This window comes from Trichosurus vulpecula, chromosome 6 (assembly GCF_011100635.1).
Source record: "Trichosurus vulpecula isolate mTriVul1 chromosome 6, mTriVul1.pri, whole genome shotgun sequence".
Classification (NCBI taxonomy): Eukaryota; Metazoa; Chordata; class Mammalia; order Diprotodontia; family Phalangeridae; genus Trichosurus; species Trichosurus vulpecula.
The window spans coordinates 84,242,676-84,262,750 of NC_050578.1; the positions used below are offsets into that span (position 1 = coordinate 84,242,676).

At 39.5% G+C, this 20,075-nt stretch overlaps 1 protein-coding gene across 1 annotated transcript in view; it reads right to left on the bottom strand.

Annotated features, from left to right (window-relative positions):
* The window catches only part of KLHL2 (kelch like family member 2), a 132,406-nt gene that overhangs the window by 24,525 nt on the left and 87,806 nt on the right, over nt 1-20,075 (bottom strand). The window contains exons 6-8 of the mRNA XM_036764129.1: nt 12,608-12,717; nt 3,818-3,934; nt 1,661-1,810 (exon numbers count right to left, since the gene is read on the bottom strand). Coding sequence (XP_036620024.1) covers nt 1,661-1,810; nt 3,818-3,934; nt 12,608-12,717 — 377 coding nt within the window. The remainder of the gene's footprint in view (nt 1-1,660; nt 1,811-3,817; nt 3,935-12,607; nt 12,718-20,075) is intronic.

The following is a 20,075-nucleotide window of genomic DNA, read 5'->3' on the forward strand; positions in this document are numbered from 1 at the left end:
CACACACATGAGAATAAAGGACAAAAATATTAACTCATATTTCTTGATGCAACACAGGTACACATGCAAAAAAAGGTCATAAGGGGGGGCAGCAGATCAGAGTTTATCCTCTACATGCCCTACTGAGGTCATCCCCAAGTTGAGCCCCAAAGAGCAGTGTCTTAGGTATCATAAGATTCTGACAGAGTGAAGAGAAATCTCATATGGAAAAAATAAAACTGAAAGGGGGTTTGTTTATGAGTCAAAACTAAAGTAGTAACATGAACAGTTCTGTTAAGGAGGAAACAAATGAGGACAACACAGTATCATAGATTTTAAGCTGAAAGTCCTCTTGGAGTTCATCTACTTCAACTCCTTCAGTTTACAAATGAGGAAACTGAGAGCCAGAGAAGAAGAGGGAGAAGAGCAGAGGCTTGCCTGAGGTCACAGAGAGCAAGGCTGTGGAACAGGGATTCAAATGGAACGTGAATTGGTATAAAATTTCTGAAATGCTTAAGAATCAGGAAAGGCAGGAGAAAAAGGTGAATGGATGGATTAAAAAAGAGGGGAGGTATGTCTCAACAATTTTGAAAACTAAAACAACTTTTTAAAAAATGGGTCTGTCTGACATTTATAGGGGATGAGACATCTGATATGGCATCACCAGGAACAATTTTTCATGTGTAAGGGAGGAACCAAAAAACCTTCCCTAGTTCTGGTGTGAAATAAAGGTTCTTAACCTTGGCATCTGTAAACTTGTATTTAAAAATATCTTATGATAACTGCATTTCAATATAATTGGTTTCCTTTGTAATTTATTTTGTGCATTTTAAAACCTAATTGTGAGAAGGGGTCCCCCATAAGCTTAATCAAACTGTCAGAGTGGTCCATAATACCCCCAAAGTTAAGAGCCCATCTGTTCTGAAAAAACTGAAATCTAGGCTTTCATTTCAATAAAATATCTAATTTATAGGAGGGTCTTTTCCTAGTGATTCTTTAATAAAACTCCGAAGCGACCAAACATACTTGCCTTTTCAGCATGAGAGATGTTTGGTAATTTATGGGGGGAAAACACAAAACCTGAAAAACCTTGAGTCTAGGGAATTCTTATGCACACGATCTATAAGGAAATATATAAGTGGGCCTGTAATTATTATATAATATGTTATATTATACTATATTATGTGATAATATAATAATTACACACCCACACACATATTTTAAGGAAGCCAGAGAACCCTAGAAAGAAGGTGTGACATATTTGGCACAAGCTTTGCTATACAGATACCACACAGCTAGATGGTGAAATGGATGGAGCTTAGCACAGTCCCTGGCACACAGCAGGTGCTTAATAAATGTTTATTGATTAGTTGAATGATTGGACAAAGCACTGGATCTGGAGTCAGAAAGACCTGAGTTCAAATACGGCCTCAGACACTCCCTAACTGTGTGACAAGTCACTTAAACTGTTTGCCTCAGTTTCCTCAACTGTAAAATAGGGGTCATAATAGCCCCTACCTCCCAGAGTTGTTATGAGGAAAAGTGAAATAATAATTGTAAGGTGCTTAGCAAAGTGCCCAACACATAACACAGGTGCTATAAAAAATGTTGGCTATTGTTATACAGAAATCTTGTCCACACGATGGGGAAAGATAGGACCACTTGGCATGGCAGCTCTTACTTTGGGCAGGCTCATGGGTGTTCGCAGCCGAGTCCGGGCACTCTTCATCAGCGTGCGCTGCTCAGAGGGCAGCAGGTGGTACTTCATGGCTTCAATGAGGTAATCTTTGCAGGCACTGCTGTTCTTCACTAGGGTTTCCTCTTCCACCCTCTGCAAAACAGACACAAGTTGGCATGCCCCATTAGTGATGGGGAAGTGAGGAGTGGAAGACAGTAACCCTCTAAATGCAACAAAAGATTACACATCCCAAGGAAATGTCAACTGAAAATGCAGCCAAGAAAGAAGGAGAGGAAAGTTTAAGAAGTTATCTCAAAACTGCTGAGCTAAAAGGGCCTGATGGGGAAAAGATGTGAAGGCAGGGACGGGGTAGTGTGCTTGCCAGCGTTTAACAACCAGCTCACTTCAGGGGAAAAAAATGTATACATGACACATTTTTAAGTTTAATTGGCAATATTAACATTTTCTTCATCACTTTCTTAAACGCAGACAATCCACAAAACAGTATCAAGGCCCAGTTTGTAGCATTTGTCAATTTCCAAGGTGTAAAGGCTCACACTGACAATTTAACAATAGGTTTCCAAGCTGGTACAAGTTGGAATGGAGGTAATAGGGAAGGGAAGAAGGATACGAGGAACAATGCTGTGTGTATGTGGAAGGAACTATTAGCATATTAATTTTAAAATGAAGCCAAATAGTAAGAGGAACAAAGTCCCTGACTATGGCAAGAAGGCCAGGGTTTGGTCACAGAAATCCCATGGGAAGCATATACAATCAATCATCCAAAAAAAAAGTTTTAAAAATATTTTAAAAGACTATTTCCTCATAGTATCTCTTGCTATAATTAACTTTAGAATCAGGCAAATCTTCAAAAATGAAAAGAAATTAGATACTGAAACCACAATCACCATCATCACCTCTTGCCTGTTTATTGCAATAATTCCCTCACTTTCTGGCTGCCGACACTCTGGCCCAGGGGTAGCAGACCTATGGCCTTGAGGCCACATGTGGCCTTCTAGGTCCTTGGGTGTGGGTTTTGACCGAGTGCAAGTTTTACAGAACAAATCCTTTTACTAAGTGGACTTGTTCTATGAAGTTTAGATTCAGTTAAAGGGCAGCACTTGAGGACCTAGAGGCCACAGGTTCCCCACCCCTACTGGGCCTGGCCCATCCACAGATCCCCTCCAAAGAGACTCAGGATTCTGTCCTTGCGCTTTGTGGGGTGAGCTTTTGGCTTATCTCACCTGGAATTAGTATTTCACGTCACTTCTCCATCATTTCCAAATGGTGATGGCTCATGCAAACTCACCTTTCCTTTACATGTTGTCATACCCCCATTAAAATTAGAAGTTCCCTGAGGGCAGGGATTATCTTAGTTGCTTGTATCCAAACTCCTGTGCTTAGCACAAATGCCTGGCACAAAGTAAACACTTAAAAGCTTTTTTCATATCATCACATGTCAGTGATTACATGGTGCATGTGAGGAAAATATCTGTGTGTCTGAGAACATGAAAAAAAATAGTTTCAGATCTGGTCTCTCTAGGGAGCTGAAATTAATATGAATTAATTCAACAATTCTGATTAATGAAATTTTAAAAAAAATTTTAAGAAAGGATGAAGTTTTCAATTTTGTAGGGTGTTATTAAGGTTGAATTTATTCTTCTTTATTCAAAGTAAATTATGTTCCCTCAGCTAGAAATTTCTGATATAATTATATATATGACAGTTATAAATAATTACATTTCATGGTAATTTTAATTAACACTGGCCTCAATTTATTTCTTCATTTCAAAGGATAGACATCCCTTTGAAGAACTCCATTCCCATAGCCAAAAATCAGGAGCCTGTTAAAAGCAAAGAAAACAAGACTACACCAGTAATGCACAGTGTTTGTTTCACAGGAAACACAACTACCCAAATCAGAAGTGACAAGAGCAAGTAGGGGGCTGCGAATGGGGCCTGGTCTTCAAGGCAGCTGAGCCTATGGATCAATGTGACCATGGATACAGTAAGATCAGCCCCATATGGCTGTGGGGGTTACAAAATGGTACCTCCTATTCAGGCTCTGTGATACAGTCACAGAGCACCTTCTACTAGGATGCTCTTTGGGCCTGGGACCCAGAGTTATGAGCTTTCTGTTCTGCATACTGGCTTGCTTACCTGAACTAAATATTCCCGGGGAAGCAAAGGTAGCCGCACATGTTCCATCAGCCGGGCCATCAGCTCCTGTCTTACATCTTTGTCATGGTTTACCCAAGCGATTACTGCTTCAAATACCTTCCAGAAAATAGAGGAAAGGAAAAATACAATCATGATTACCAGGTAAAATAACCAGGCTGTTTACTACACATGGGAAATGACTGGACCTGTGACTTCATTGATAAAGAGAACACCAGGATGAGAAAATTTGCTGTTCCAAAGTGATTTTCCTAATGTGGAAGCCTGACCACATCATTCCCCTTACTTAATAAACTGCAATGGCTCCCTATTATCTCCAGGGTCAAAAGTATAATCATCCCTTTGGTATTTAAAGCCCTTTACAACCTGGCTTCTTCCTACCTGGTGACCAACTGTTGACTCATGAGGTAAACACCTTCTCTGCAACTTACAGTCTCAAAAAGCTGCCTAGGACACTTACAGGTTAAGTGACTTGTCCACGTCTCAAAGTCAGAATGTGTCTCAACCCATCATCAAGGCCATCTATCTGCCCACTATGCAACATTACCTGGGATGAAATAATCCAGACTGCATCATACAAGTAGCCAGAGTTTACCAATTAAATGATACCCACCAAATTCAGATTTTTAATGTACTTCAAAACTCCATTTCCTCTCATTATTTTGCACGCTAAGAATGATGACAAAATTTTACCAAGAATATGATATAATCTTCTCAAACTTGGAGAGTACCAATAATGACTCACTGAAGTATGATTTATTTAATTTCAAATCATCTTTTACAGGCTGAACTTGGTTCTGCTTATCTAATCTAAATTCTATCTTCCTTTGATAGAAGGATAATCAGGTTCTGAAAGTAATATGGAAAAATAACATTCTCAGGGCCTTATAATAAACCGCTTTCAGCGTTTCCCTGAAGCCTACATTGCAATGTCTTGCCCACCATACCAGCATTTCTACAAAACTAGAGAAGACCATAGGCCTGGATCACAGACTCACAGGCACTAAACTGCAAAGGGCTGTGGAGGCCATTGAGGCCAATGCCCACAAGGGTACACAGCTAGTACATGCATTCTAGTATTTTGCTGGGGATTCAAAATATCTGATGAACTCTTCATTTTTACCAGTATTAAGAAGAAGCACTGTAAACAGAGAGCTGAGTTCAGAGCCAGGAAGAACTGGGTTCAAGTCCTGCATGTCCTGCTCATACTGACTCTGTGACACTGGGAGAGTCTCTTAACTTCACAGTATTTTAGGCAACTCTCTAAGACTTTAAGTCACAAAGAAGATGGCAGCCTTCTTTCCCTGAGAGTTTCTTGTATCAGTGAAATCATAGCTTTAATCCCTAATCAATCAATCAACAAGTATTTACTACTTGCTAGCTATGTGCCAGCTTCTGTGCTAGGCACTGGAGAAACAAGTACAAAGAATGAAACTGTCACTACTTGCATTTGCATTTGCATTCTAATGGGAGAGACAAATGTTGAATGAGACAGAGAGAAATGGATAGAGAGATAGATGGATAGACAGATAAATGGATAAGTAGACAGGCAGATGAGTGGAGGGATAGATAGACAGACAGACAGACAGACGGAGAGATGGACAGATAGAGACAGACAGAAGGGTAAGTAAATAGATAGAGGATAGATAGGTAGGTAGACAGAGAGATAGAAAGATGGATGGACAGGTAGGTAGATAGATGGATAGATGGGTGGAGAGGATGGATGTATGGACAAGTAGGTAGACAGGTAGATGGATAGATAGATAACTGTCTATCCATAAAATATATACAAGTTAATGCTCTATGTGTGTACGTATAGACACATACATAAAGCAGTTAAATACAAGGTAGTATGGGAGGGAGGGCATGAGCAATTAGAAGGATCAGGAAAGTCTTCATGTAGAAGACGGTGCCTGAAATGCATCATAAAGGAGGAGAAGGTCTCTATGTGGTAGAAGTAAGGAAGGAATGCATTAGGCAGGATAGGGATACTGGGAGTGTCGTCAGTGAGGAACATTAAGTAGCTATGTTGTTGGATGCTACACTTAGAGCTGGGCAGGATCTTAGAAGCCATCAAGTTCAGCTCATTCCTCTTATAGATGACGAAACTTAGGCAGAGAGAGGTTAAGTGATTTGTCCAGGGTCACAAAGCTAGGTGAGTGTCTGAGGCACTGAACCCAGGTCTCCCTGATTCCAAGAGTAGTGCTCTATCCACTACACACAGAACAATGTATTGATGTTAAATGACTGGACTAGTGTCGCACAGCTAGAGTGTCTGAGGCAACATCTGAACTCAGGTCTCCCTGATTTGAGATCCCGCCCTCTATCTACTTTAACACTTCAATACTTTGGGGAAAAGCTTTTTAAACAGCCTATATAATACTTGCAGGAAGCTTTCTGAGGGAAGAGGGTCATCTACACCTTACCCAAATTTTGAATCTCCCCCAACACTTAACGTAATAATTTGCACATAAGAACACTTAATAAATGTTAACATTATTTGAAGTGATTTGATGCTCAAAAGGTATAATTTCCACCCAAAGAAACTATGAGGTACAATCAACTTGGACAGAGAAAACGAACCATCTGCTCAGTATATGCCTTCCTAGGAAAAAGAAGCAAGAACTGAAGATTGTTTGCAGATTCAAGAATGATGCCTATGCATCACTGACTCTCTTGTACCTTACTAGCGACTTCCCAGAAAGCACTCTTACTCTTCTTCCCACAGTGACTTAACGCCACTAAATTTGTAGCCAGGAAAACCTAGGTTCAAATCCCACCTCCACTTCAGATACTAATTTTGTGATCCATCACAAATTACTTACTTCTCTATGACTCAGTTTTCTCATCTACGAAAAGAAAAGGTTGGACTTGACAGTCTCTAAGGTCCCTTCTCTTAATCTATGACCTGGTTTTGAATCTTGGCTGTGCCTCAGCTATAATTTTGGGCAAGTCACCTGGAGAATCAAGCTTCCGTTTCCACATTTATCAAATGAGAGTGCTGGACTAGATAACCTCTAGCCCAGATGTTTTCCAATCCACGGTCTGACCTATGATCCATTTAAATAAAAAGTCTGTTCGCCTATACATCTGGTGGTCAAGACACTTCTGATATTTTTTTTAAAAAAGCAAAATAAAACCTTTTAACCATCTTTTTTCTTTTCTTTCCACATCAAATCTCTATTTGAAGTAGTTTAGATGCACTGACTTATTAGCACTACTCACTCTTTTGTTGTTCAATCATTTTTCAGTCATATCCACCTCTTTGTGACTCTACTTGGGGTTTTCTTGGCAAAGATACTGGAGTGTTTTGCCATTTCCTTGTCCAGCTCATTTTACAGATGAGGAAACTGAGGCAAACAGGGTTAAGTGACTTGCTCAGGGTGACAAAGCTAGTGTTAAGTATCTAAGGCCACATTTGAACTCAGGAAGAGGAATCTTCCTGACTCCAAGACTGGCACTCTATCCACTGCACCACCCAGCTGTCCTCACTTTTTAACCCCCTACTCTCTGGCAAATCATTCCACTATCTTTGCCAAGAAAACCCCAAACAGTCACAAAGAGCTGGATATGACTGAAACGACTTAACAACAACAGTAACATCTGGCTTTTACTCCATGATTCCTGGAATTGCTTTTTTAAAAATGGTTTTGGTTGGGTGGTTTTTATTATTTTAGTTTTCAATATTTTGCTGGTCCTGCATAATTTTTTTGCACTTAATAGCATTTTATTTTTTCTAATTACATGTAAAGATAGTTTTCAAGTTGATTTTTGTAAGATTTTGAGTTCCAAATTTTTCTGCCTCCTTCCATTCCCTCCCCTCTCCCCAAGACAGCAAGCAATCTGATATAGATTACACATGTACAATCATATTAAACATATTTCCACATTAGTTATGTTGTAAAAGACTCAGAACAAAAGGGGAAAACCATGAGAAAGAAAAACAAAAAACAACAAAAAAAGTTAAAATAGTGTGCTTCAATCTGTATTCAGACTCCATAGTTCTTTCTCTAGATGTGGATATTTTCCATCATGAGTCTTTTGGAATTGTCTCAGATCACTGTATTGCTGAGAAGGACTAAGTCTATCATAGCTGATCACTCTGCCTGCTCATCATTTTTTTAAATAGCAGAATAGTATTCCATTACATTCATATACTACAACTTGTTCAGCTATTACCCAATTGATGGGCATTCCCTCAATTTCCAATCCTTTGCCGCACAAAAAGAGTGCTACAAATATTTTTGTACATATGGGTTCTTTTCCCTTTTTTATGATCTTTTTGGGATACAGGCCTATTAGTGGTATTGTTGGGTCAAAGGGTATGCACAGTTTTAGAGCCCTTTGGGCATAGTTCTCTTAGAATTACTCGTGGGAGATGATGCAGACCCTCCTCATCACCAGATCCAGGGGCCTCATGGCTTTCTCATCTTCCTTGAAACCTCTTGTGGCATCAGACACCATTAAGCATCACCTGTTTCTTGAACTCTCTCTCTCCTCACCTCCTCTTGGTTTCTGAGATGCTGGTCTATTCTACCTTACTGCCTCTGGCCTCTGCCAGTACCACACTGACTTTTCCTATTTCCTTCACAAGCTCTTCTTCTTCCTCACAGCCCCAGTCCCCTCAACACGGTGGGGTTTTAAGATTTTGTCTTTAGGTTTGCTATCTTCCTAAGTCATTCTTATACACAGGTGTGATGATGCCATTCCTCTGCTCAAAACTGTTTCATGTGCATCTACTACTCACTGAATAAACCTTGAATTTTACAGCCCCCTTCATCCATAACTGAGTCCATAATAACCTTTTAATCTTATCACCCATCAGTCTCCAACATGAATTCTATACTTCAGACAACATGAATCAATTGCCCTTCCCTGAACACAAACTATGCTCTTTGTATCTTTTAAAGTATTTACATTTTATTTATTTTTTAAATTTTTATTTATTTAATTTTAAATTTATGGAATAAAACAAGCATTTCCATAACACAGTATAATCAAAAGATGATTGCACATGAAGCTGTAAATCTATTATGTACAATTTACAATTCCTTTTAAATATGTAATAAAGTTATCATGTAAACTTTTTTCTTTTTTTCCTTCCTGCCCCCAGAGACGGCTACCATTACACACAAATGTGTGTCATGTACAAAATCATTCTATACGTACTTCCCTTTATCAGTTCTTTCTCTGAATGTAGATAGAGTCTTCCTTCATATGTCCTTTGTAGTTAACCAACTGCATTTTCTTGGGTTTCTCCCTCTATCTGAAAGGCTCCCTTCTTTGCCCCATCCCTCTCCACCTCCACAGTCACCTGTCCTAGCCTCAGGAATCCTCTCAGTTCTTCAAGGCTAAGCTCAAATCCAAAACAGCACTGGGTTGATACCACGCCAATCGCACTCATCCAAGATAATCTTGCACTGTAAATATCTGTGCAAATCTTCTCTGTCCTACTAGACTATAGGCCACTTTAGGATGGGCAGTTTGCCATGTGTAATTTTGAATCTCAAACAGTACTGGGCATTTGTCAGTGCTCAATAAATACTAGTTCAATAAATGACTGAATGTTTTATTTCTTTTAATACCAGTGCTTTCTCATGGTTTTCTCTCATGATCCTCATACTCTATTAAAACCAATCAAAGTGGGGAAAAAGGCTTTCATTGCAGAACATTTCATTCCTTCACAACAATGTGACTGAAAATGACAGACCACAATACAGGGAATCTATCAATCAATGAGTATTTATTACTTGACTATTAGGTGCCACACACTGTGCTAGACACTTAAAGATACAAATGCCAAGAAAGAAACCATCCTTACCTGCAAGACATTTACATTCTAAGGAGGAGACACGGGGGAGTTGGGGGTGGGGGGTGGGAAGATACAAGTACATATAAAAATATACAGCATAAATGAAAATTGAATAAATTCAAATATGTACCAAAAAGTTAAATACAAGATAGTTTTGGGAGGGAGGGAACTAGCAATTAAATGCTTCGTGCAGAAGATGGTGCCTGAGTTGCATCTTACAGTGTGAGGGGAAGAAGGAGGGGGCCTCCAGTTTTTGGGGACATCCAGGGCAAAGGCATGGACAGGAGAAAAGGAGTGTTGTGGGTGAGGAACAGAGAGGGAGGCAAGTTTGGCTGGCTTATAGAGTGCAGGAGGGGGAGTAATAACCAAGGAAGCTGGAAAGATAGGTGGGGGACAGTTTGTGCAAGGCTTTCAAAGATAAGCAGAGGAGATTATATTTGATATTACATGGAATAGGAGGCATTAAAACAGGTCAAAGAGGGGAGTCACAGGGTCAGGTCTGCACTAAAGGTAAATTTCTTTAGCGGAGGTTATGTTGGATGAACTGGAGTAGGGGCAAACTGAGGAAGCGCAACCACTGAAGAGGCTGCGGCATGATGAGAGTGTAAACTAAGGTGGCACTTTGTTAAGTGGAGGGAAAGGGTCAGATTCAAGAGTTGCTGTGACTGTGGAAATGGCAAGATATAGCAAATGACTGGATATGTGGGGTATGGGACAATAAAGAAAGGTTCAGGATAAAGCCAAGGTTGTGAACCAGAGAAACTAGAAGGATCATAGTGCCTCTGACAGAAACAGAGAAGTATGGATGAGGGGAATGTTTAGGGGAAAAGATAATGAGTTCAATTTTAGACGTGTGTAATTAAAGATGTCTCCAGAACATCCAGTCTGAAATGCCCAGGGGGCAATTTCTGATGTGGGACTGAAGCTCAGGGGAGAGAATGTAAAGGCAAACAAAGTGGGACTTTTTGTTTTGCTCTTTTTTCTTTTGGAGTTCTAGTTCTTCTCAGCACTGAGGTAACCAAGTGCCTTTGATTGAGATTTACCTTTGTTTGAATCAAGAATCTTTGATTAATCAAGAGTCTTTGAGGACCTGCTTAAGCCACAAGAAAGCCTAATTCACATGGTTGTGACAACCTCTGTGGACTGACCCTGTGCTTTGACCAGATAAGACTCTGGGTAGCCGTTAAAGAGTCCCCTCTGCCCCCCAGCTTTGAAAACCCAGTTGTTGGGGTGCTTCTCTCTCTCTCTGGTAACTATATATGTATTGCTATGGACAGAGGGTTAGAAACCCTGTCTGCTGATTTGTATTTGCTCTGTTTATATAACTTCTGCTTGTAATTTCTGTTTATGTTTTCTTTGAAGTTCAGGGTGCTGACTTTTTCCCCTGAACTAAGTGAATGATATATGTATGTTTCATTAAAGTGAGACTGTAAACCCCTTAAAGTTGCTTTCCTTAGAAAAGCAGATCAAAGAACCTGTGCTAGCAGCCCTCCTGTGTGATGGTGTTATTGGCCTTACACCTCCACAGCAGGAGGTGTTACAGAGAATGGGACTGGATATGTAGATCAGGGAGTCATCTGCAGAGAACTGAAAGTTAAACCCACGGGAGCTGATGAAGTTACTGAGAGAGTAAAGGGAAAGAGGAGAGGCCCAGGATGAAAGGGAATCTGTTCACTACAGAATGGGAATTTCAGGGGGCCCAGTGGAAAGTGTGAGCAGCGCTGAACTGAGACAAAAACGGGGTTGGCTTGAGGGGGATAAGGATGAAAGAATACGAGGAAGGAGCAGGGGAAAGAAGTACAAAAGATAAGTAAAGAAATAAAGAAACCAGAGAAGGTGGTTGAAGACACTGCACGTTGCTCTGGGAGAGAACAGGAAGCTGAACTGTGAAGAGAACAAGGATTTGGAGTGCTAAGAGACAGAATGCAGTAACTTAACCATTTATAAAGCACATTAAGGTTTGCAAAGTTGTTTTACATATATTTCTCATCAGATCTTCCTAACAAGCCAATGAAGCTGGTACTTCATGCATAATCATCTTCTCTTATAGATGAGGAAACCAAGGCTAATGCTTGCTCATGCTCATGGGAAGCATCAGATGTGGAATTTGAAACCAGGTCTCTCAATGAAAAACATCAAGGATTTACGTAGTTTTACATTTCGCAAAGCACTTATCAAATATTATCTCATTTGATCTTCACAATCCTGGGAACTAATGGGGATAATAATATCCCCATTTGACAGATAAGGAAACTGAGGCAGGCAGTGGTTAGGTGACTTGCCCAGCATCAGACAGCTAGTGTCAGAGGTTGGATTTGAAATTGGGTCTTCCCAACTCTGGCTCCAGCAGTCTATTACACCCCCCTTAGCAGCTTCCAAGTCTTGAATTCTTTCTACCCTTTGCTTCTCTAGAATGAACAATAACCACTCTCAGGTAAGGGAGATGTGCTGGGTAGAAGTGTGGGATCACTATCAGATGAGGAGGGGACAGTACCTGGAACTTCTCTATAATCCCAGGTGATTAAGATTTCTTTCACGTCAGAAATGCTTTTTACACTCATACTTCTAATAGGCAGACATCCTCGGACAAACACGGCTGTGGGAAGTAACAATCTTTTAACTATTAAAGGCACCCACACTCTCAAGGCCCATTTGACAAAGAGATGGAGGATGAAGTATCAGAGGAACTAACACTTCTGAGAAATTCACAAATATACAATAATTGGCAGTGTGAGTCAGCAGTAGAGGCAGCTGGTTTTCTTAGCTTTCAGGGAAAAATGCCTATACTCTTCTCCTCACTGTCCATGTAAGGTAGAGAACATTTGTTAGGAAGACACGGACAGACATTTATAGACAGACATTTAACAGAATGGGTAAGAAAACACCCCAAACAGTACATTGCTGGGTTGGGGCCCGGGGGTGGGGTGGGGGTGGGGGTGGAGTCGGCAGGCACTACTTACCTTCTCTTCTGAGGAAATGGTAAGCTTGTCACTCGATATTAAACTGCATACTTGTTCTATGCCCAGATTGAGGAATTCCTCACTAAGTACCACATCCGAAAAATGCTGTTCTGTTTGGGAGTTGAAAAAAAACAACCTATTAACACCAACACTTAATTATCACAGGTTTCAGATGGCTTAAGATCACACATGGTCTGTGTGCCATTACTGCATGAATAATGACTAAACCAAACAAGATATTATGAAACAAGATATTTGTACTTAAGAGATTTGTTTTAGGGTTAAAAAAAAAAAAAGCAAGAAAACTGGCTCTGATGTTCCATCTCCCGATGTCAGGTGTTTTTACTAGCTAGCCTTCATGCACAGAATGGTTTTCCTCCTCAGAACTGCTTCCTGATTTCCCTGGTTCCTTTCAAGTCCCAGCTAAAATCCCACCTTCTACAGGAAGCCTTTCCCAATCTTCTTTACCTCTAGTATCTGCTATCTGAGATTATGCACCAATTTATTCTATCTATAGTTTGCTTGTACGTCACTATTTGGATGTGAGTTCCTTGCCTTTCTTAGTAATCCCAGCACTTAGAGCAATGCCTGGCAAGCTGTAAATACTTACTGAGTTTGCTGACCCGACTGACTGACACTGACTCTTCTCTAAATCACTTCTGTTTTGCATCTTGTGGAAACATCATACCTTTAATGCATCAAGGACTAAGAAGTTAGGACTTTAAAGGGTGTGAGATATTTACTGGAGAAATTAAAGTATATGGTACCTCACTGGCCCATACTCACTTTAACTCTATTGTCTTTAAGGGCATTAACCACTAGAAGAATTATACATGAGGGATAGAAAGAATGCAGGTTCCGAGGACATTAAAACAATGCCAGCCCTACCAGAAAGTACACAGTGCAAACCCAAAATGGCTGTGAGCAGTATAAGCACTTCAGGATTATTTGGGGATGTTTTAATGCTTTACCAATATTTCCCAACTGGTCCGTTCTAATGCCAACATTTATTTTTTTTAGGTGCTTCAAAAGTCAGATATATTTATCTGAAAAAAGAGATTTTCTTCTCTAATACCTTCCAATGGATCTGAGATGAAGTTTCACATGCCATAACAAATACTATATGGCTGGCTGTTAGATACTCATCTATGTAAGTGTTTTTGACACATCAATTCCAAAGACTAGAAATCAATTCGAACTTACAGGATAGCATGATAATAATTATACTAATAAACAACCATAAATGCTTAAGAATTGCAAAACTCTTCATTCCCATTTGATCCTCATAACCCTGGGAGGTAGGTATTATCATCACCATTTAACATATGGGGAAACTGAGGCTGAGACATGTTTAAATAACTTGTCCAGGGTCATAAGGCTAGAAAGTATCTTGGCAGTATTTGAACCCAGGGCTTCTTGGCTCCAAGTGCAGCCATCTTTCCACTATGCCCATGTTGCCACCGAGTGCACATAGTTCAATCTTTATACAAACATTCAGAGCCCTTAAAGGGAAATTTACACCTATTTCCCATTGTAGGGCCACTATGCTCTTAAAGTAATTTTACCGTGGGTAAAAACTGGATGTGTTTTACATACAGTATAGTATGGATTTTTTCCTTTGGCCATCTTTCAGGGGTTCTCTTTTTACTGATACACCTGTCACATCTCCTTCCCAAATTCTGCCTCCTCAGCCTTCTACTTTAATAAGGTCATGTACACTTCTGCTTATCATATTGTCTGGTCTGCTGCTTTTCCACATATCTCTTCTATGTTATTTCTGTATTTAAAAAAAATTAATTCAAGATAAACAAAAGGCAGCACACGTAAACAGGCTGTTATAAATATATGAGTATGTATATGCGTCTCTAAATATATATATATACATACATATATATATATATATATATACACACACACACAAAAACAGTTTTACCTAAATTAGAGTTTAACTTTAATGATTCTGTAGTTGTGTAGTTATCACCATTCAATTCAAAATGCATTTACTCCCCTTGTTTTGCTGCAAAATGCTATTAGATCATTCCCCTTTAGTTTCTGGCTTAGAAGGGAATTGCAAGGAATTAAAGCCAGGACCATAGGTTGGGTGGTATTGAAATGAGAACTAAACCATAAGCATCACTATAAAAAAAAATCTCCACGTCTCTGCTCTTTTCAAAGGATTTCTTTTAAATTAATATTATAGATGAGAGAGTTGGGGGGAGGGATCTGGACCTGTGTTTTCCTCAGTGAAGGGAATTCCAAGTATAGAAACTCCCTCCATCACTGCAGATCAACAAGACACTCTTAGATAACTGCGTAGGACACTTGTCCAGTTACATAGCTAGTATGTGTCAGAGGTATTAAAATCCGCAGCATTTTTCAAAAGGGAATTTATCAGTTACCCCAGAAAAAAAAAAAAAACAACTTTGGATGTAGTCCTGTACTTTAGTCATATAATCTAAGTCATTTACCATACAGAAACCTGCTTCCTCTAAATATGCAATAAACAAATAAATAAATGACTGATTCTATTAAAAATATCCATTTCTAAATGAAGCAATTAGTAATATTTTGGCCCTGACTACACATAAGGATCAAACTTCATGACTAGGTGGCAGGTCACTTATTCTTTTTAAAAATAAGATTAACTTTCATATTTCTTGGTTCTAAGGCTCACATCCTCCTTCACTGAATTTCTACTTTGCCAAAGAGTTACTGAAAACATGTTTGCTAAGGAACTAGTTCATGAGAACTTCGTGGGAAGAAAAGCTAAAAGGTTGAGTCAGCCCACCTGTTGTTTTATATAACACGGATGCATTTGCCTCTGTAAACCCACTACAAGATTCTTTACTCCCATTAATAAATACCATACTATGGTATGCAATAAAGAAAAAAAATAATCACAAAGGATCTGCTTCCTTTTCTCCTTTTCTTTCAAGGCACAAGTTTGAGAATGCCTGTACTCTCCAATTCATCTCTTAACCGGTCTCCCCGCTTCTAGTCTCTTCCTTCTTCACATGTTCGCATGTATGTCAGACTGGGTCATTCCTCTGCTCAAAAACTTCCAGTGGTTCCCTATTGAGTACAGATAAGGCATCAACTCCATAGCCTGGACTTTAAAGTCCCCAGGAATAGCTTCCTTTTATCTGCCTATACATGTTTGGTAAAAGGGTCTTTCCTAGTAAAATAAGAAGAGAGGCAATGCCATCCCTTCAAAAAAGACTTTAATAAAAATTTTATTTTTATCATGAGACATCATCTCTCAGTCTCATGCAGGTCAGAAGTATGGTAGACAATCCTTGACCCAATACCACTTGTGATGGAGATGGGAGTTTCAAACAGCTCTGTTTCCCTCACAGTCTAATTTTCTACTCCGTAGGCCGCCTGGTAGCCCTTCTGCTTCCAAGGGTTCACCATAATGGTGCCAGACTTAGTATGGACATCTGACCAACTTAGACTATTGTAGCTCAGAACTCTCAAGTTCAATCATCCACCAGCCTCATCCTCCCCAGTAGAACAGTACACCACCACCATGCCAGCTAATAAAAATTTTAACAGTAGAAATGGATGTAGGTGTAAGAAAACCTAAAGCTTGTCTATTGTTTGCATATGCACATGAAGGCACATTAATATACTGCAGTAATGATGATTATAATAATTAACAATGGCTACCATTTATAAAATGCTTTAAAGTTTTAACACGTTGTATATACACGTACTATACTTACTCCTACTATAGAATGTAAGTTCACTGAGGGCAAAGATTAATTTTTTTTTATTGTCTGATACATGGTAGGTTCTGAACAAACTGCCTCTAAATTGATTTGGGAAGCCCTTTAGATACTCTATCTTCTTTATCCTCATAATAATCCCAAGAAGTAGGTGCTGTTACTATCCTAATTTACATATAGGGAAATTGAGGCTTAGAGAGATGAATATAAAAGACTTTTCCAGGGTCACACAGCTAGTAAGTATCTGAGCTTTGAGTTTAATTCTTAAGTCTGAGTCAGTGATGTCTCCAACTATGACACTCTACCTCAGGAGAATCCCTGTGAGAATAAGAGAGAGGGAAACATATCTCATTCAGCACTAAGACTGACCAACCATTATCACAGTAGATTTTTGGTACATTTCTGACAGTCTAAGAAGAAAAAAAAATGGGCACATTATAAACAAAGAAAAAATCTAAAATGACACTGTAACCCTTCCCCAGACTACATCAGAATTCTCCACTAACTATAGCATCTGAATTTCTTTGGCTATTTCAAGCCAATGAAGAAAAGCCTCAACTTTCAATAAACTCTTATCAAGAAATCAAAGGAAACCCCAGTATATCATAGATCTTGTGAATTAAAATAGGGCAAAGGGAGCTCAGTTTCTCAGCCCCAGGACTGCCAGACTTCAGAAAAGTCAGGAAGATGCTCCTTAGGGTTGGACCTGAAAACTCATAACTCTCCCCAGCTGGAAAAATGTTCAGCACATTTAGAGTGGGAAGAGATAAGAGGAAAAGAGTATAAAAATAGACAGCTCCTCTAACAGGTGTCACTTAGAAGGTCAGCATGAATCCAGCCAAGAAGTGTTATATATCACATGCATTCACTTAGTGTGCTCCATTAAAAGAATATTCTAGGGGCAGCAAATGACCATAGCAACAGATGGAGGGGTGGGGAGAGGGAAAAAGAGAGGAAAGGAGAGAAGGGGGAGGGAAGGAGCGGGGGAGGGAGAGAAGAGAAGAGAGGTGAGGAGAGGAGAGGAGAGGAGAGAGAAGAAAAGAGAAAGAGAAAGACAGAGACAAGACAGATGAGACAGAGAGAAACAGATGGCATCATACATTATTTCAAATGCATATGATATTGCCCTGAATGGTAACCTCACTGTTAGAGCCACTGCTTCAGCTTCTTTTCATACATCCCAGGGCAGCTTTAAAATTACAGTGTGATTATTCTGATAAGCACTTTCTCCATATAGATAGGAGCTGGCTTTGAATTTTAGAAGATAGGGAAGAACACAGGTACAGACTAAGGAGGCAAAGGAAATGCTTTTGAGCACATTCCCCTGCCCCTGCCCCAAGAATGGAGTATACAATTTGGTTGAAAAAAATTCTGGGATCAAGAATCTTCCAAATAATCACATAAAAAAAAAAAAAAACATTGCTTGGTTTGATTCAGGTCTGAATTCAGGGTCATACAAGTCAGAGGACCTGGATTCAAATCTTAACTTTGCCACTCACAGTACTTGTGAGACCTAAGGCAAGGCTGGGCCTCAATTTCCTCAACCATATGTTGGGCTGGATGATAGGATTTTAGTTCTAGGTTTTTGCTCCTATAACCTCGGAAAGTGAAGAAAATCAATAGATTTCAAATCTATTAAATGAAAAAAAAAAAAAGAAAAATAAATAAAACAAAAAGACCCAAACCTATTAAATGAAAAACAAGTATAATTCAATATTAATATTATTATTTAAAACATTTTTATAGCTAGTATTACTTGAGCTTTAGGATTTGGTGCATTAGGCAACATATAGTAAGCACCTGCTGGATACTGGAGAGTGCTAAACAGTGCTAAGGTTATAATGATGTATAAAACCTGGACCCCAACCCCAAAGTCTCTACAATCCAGGAGGGAGGGTACAACACAAACAAAGGAACAATCATTCAAGGCAGTACCCCAAGACTAAGACAAACTGCTATCAGAATTCAGGAGAAGGAGAGAACATTTCTTGTTGCAATAATTAAGGGAAGGCCTTGCGCAAGAAGCAGGTCCTGAAGGTTAATTAGGCTGCTATTGTTCAATCATTTCAATTGTGACCGAATCTTCATGACCCCATTTGGGGTTTTCTTGGCAAAGCTACAGAGTGGTTTTCCGTATCCTTCTCCAGCTCATTTTACAGATGAGGAAACTGAGGCAAAATGGGTCAAATGACTTGCCCAGAGTCATACAGCTAATGTCCGAAGCTGGATTTGAACTCAGGTTTTCCTGACTCCAGGCCCAGTGCTCTATCCACTGTGCCATCTCGCTGCCTTTGGGCAGCTATCAGCAGATAAAGATAGGAGATTGCTTGTCCTTCATTCTCGAAGATGACCAATGACATCATGGAGGTGATGTCTTCACTTGTGTGTGAACTGGATTTCAGTGAGGCAGAGCCGTATGAAGTCATCAGATCATTCTCTTCTCCAGAGTCATCAGAATCCAGTGGCAAGACATAGTCAGGACGACTGACAATGGCCCCAAAGATAGGAGGAAATGTTACTGGGAAGAAGTGATAACTTAAACTTAGGTGCGGGGGTGGGAAAATAGAAGTTATACCTGATAACAGCATATAGCATATACTTTTCCATACATAATATAGAAAAGTATATAATATAGTACATAAAAATTGTATATTATATACTTTCACATACGTAGTATACTAAAGTATAGTACATAAAAGTAATACTCACAGACGTAGTCTAGTTTGGCAGAGCAAGAGGGAGTGGTGGGTGGGAGATAAAAGTGGAAATACAGGTGGAAACAGAGTATGAACAGCTTTGAATGTCTACGTAAGAGACTCAAATTTATTTGGTCAAGAAGCCACAGAAGGTTTTACTTAAGAGGAACGAATGGCATAATCACAGTACGGCTTTATGAAGACTGATCTGGCCAGTGGGTTTGAGGACACAATGGCAGGGCACGTGGGAAGATCTTGTGTTTTTCCACCTTCACCAGTAGGATTATAATTGGTAACTCCCTGGGTCATTCAAGCTGTGTAAGAAGCCACGTTGAGGGAAACAGAGTCTGCAATAGTAACTGTGAAACAAATTTTGAAGCAGATTTCTCTGATAAAGGTGGCCTCATTTCTCAAACATATAGAGAACTTATTTATAAAAATTTATAAATTTATAAAAATAAAAGCCCCAATTGATAAATGATCAAAAGACTTGATCAGTTTTCAGATGAAGTAATCAAAGCTATCTATAGCCATATGAAAAAGTGTTCTAACTCACTATTGATTGGAGAAATGCAAATTAAAACAATTCTGAGGTACTACCTCATACCTACTAGACTGGCTAATAGGACAGAAAAGGAAAGTAACAAATGTTGGAGGGGATGTGGGAAAAGTGAGACATTAATGCACTGTTGGTGGAAGCGTGAACTGATTCAACCATTTCATAGAGCACTTTGGAACTAGGCCCAAAAGGCTACAAAACCATGCATAGCCTTTGACCTAGCAATGCCACTACTAGGTCTGTATCTCAAAAGAGACAAAAAACAAAAAGGAAAAGTACCTATACGTACAAAAATATTTACAGCACCTCTTTTCTGGGGGCAAAGAATTAGAAATTGAGGGGATGCCCATCAATTGGGAAATGGCTGAACGAGCTGCGGTATATGAATGCAATGGGATGCTATTATTGTAAAGGAGATGATGAGCAAGGTGTTCTCAGAAAAAAACCTGGAAAGACTTGCATTGGCTAATGCAAAGTGAAAGTAC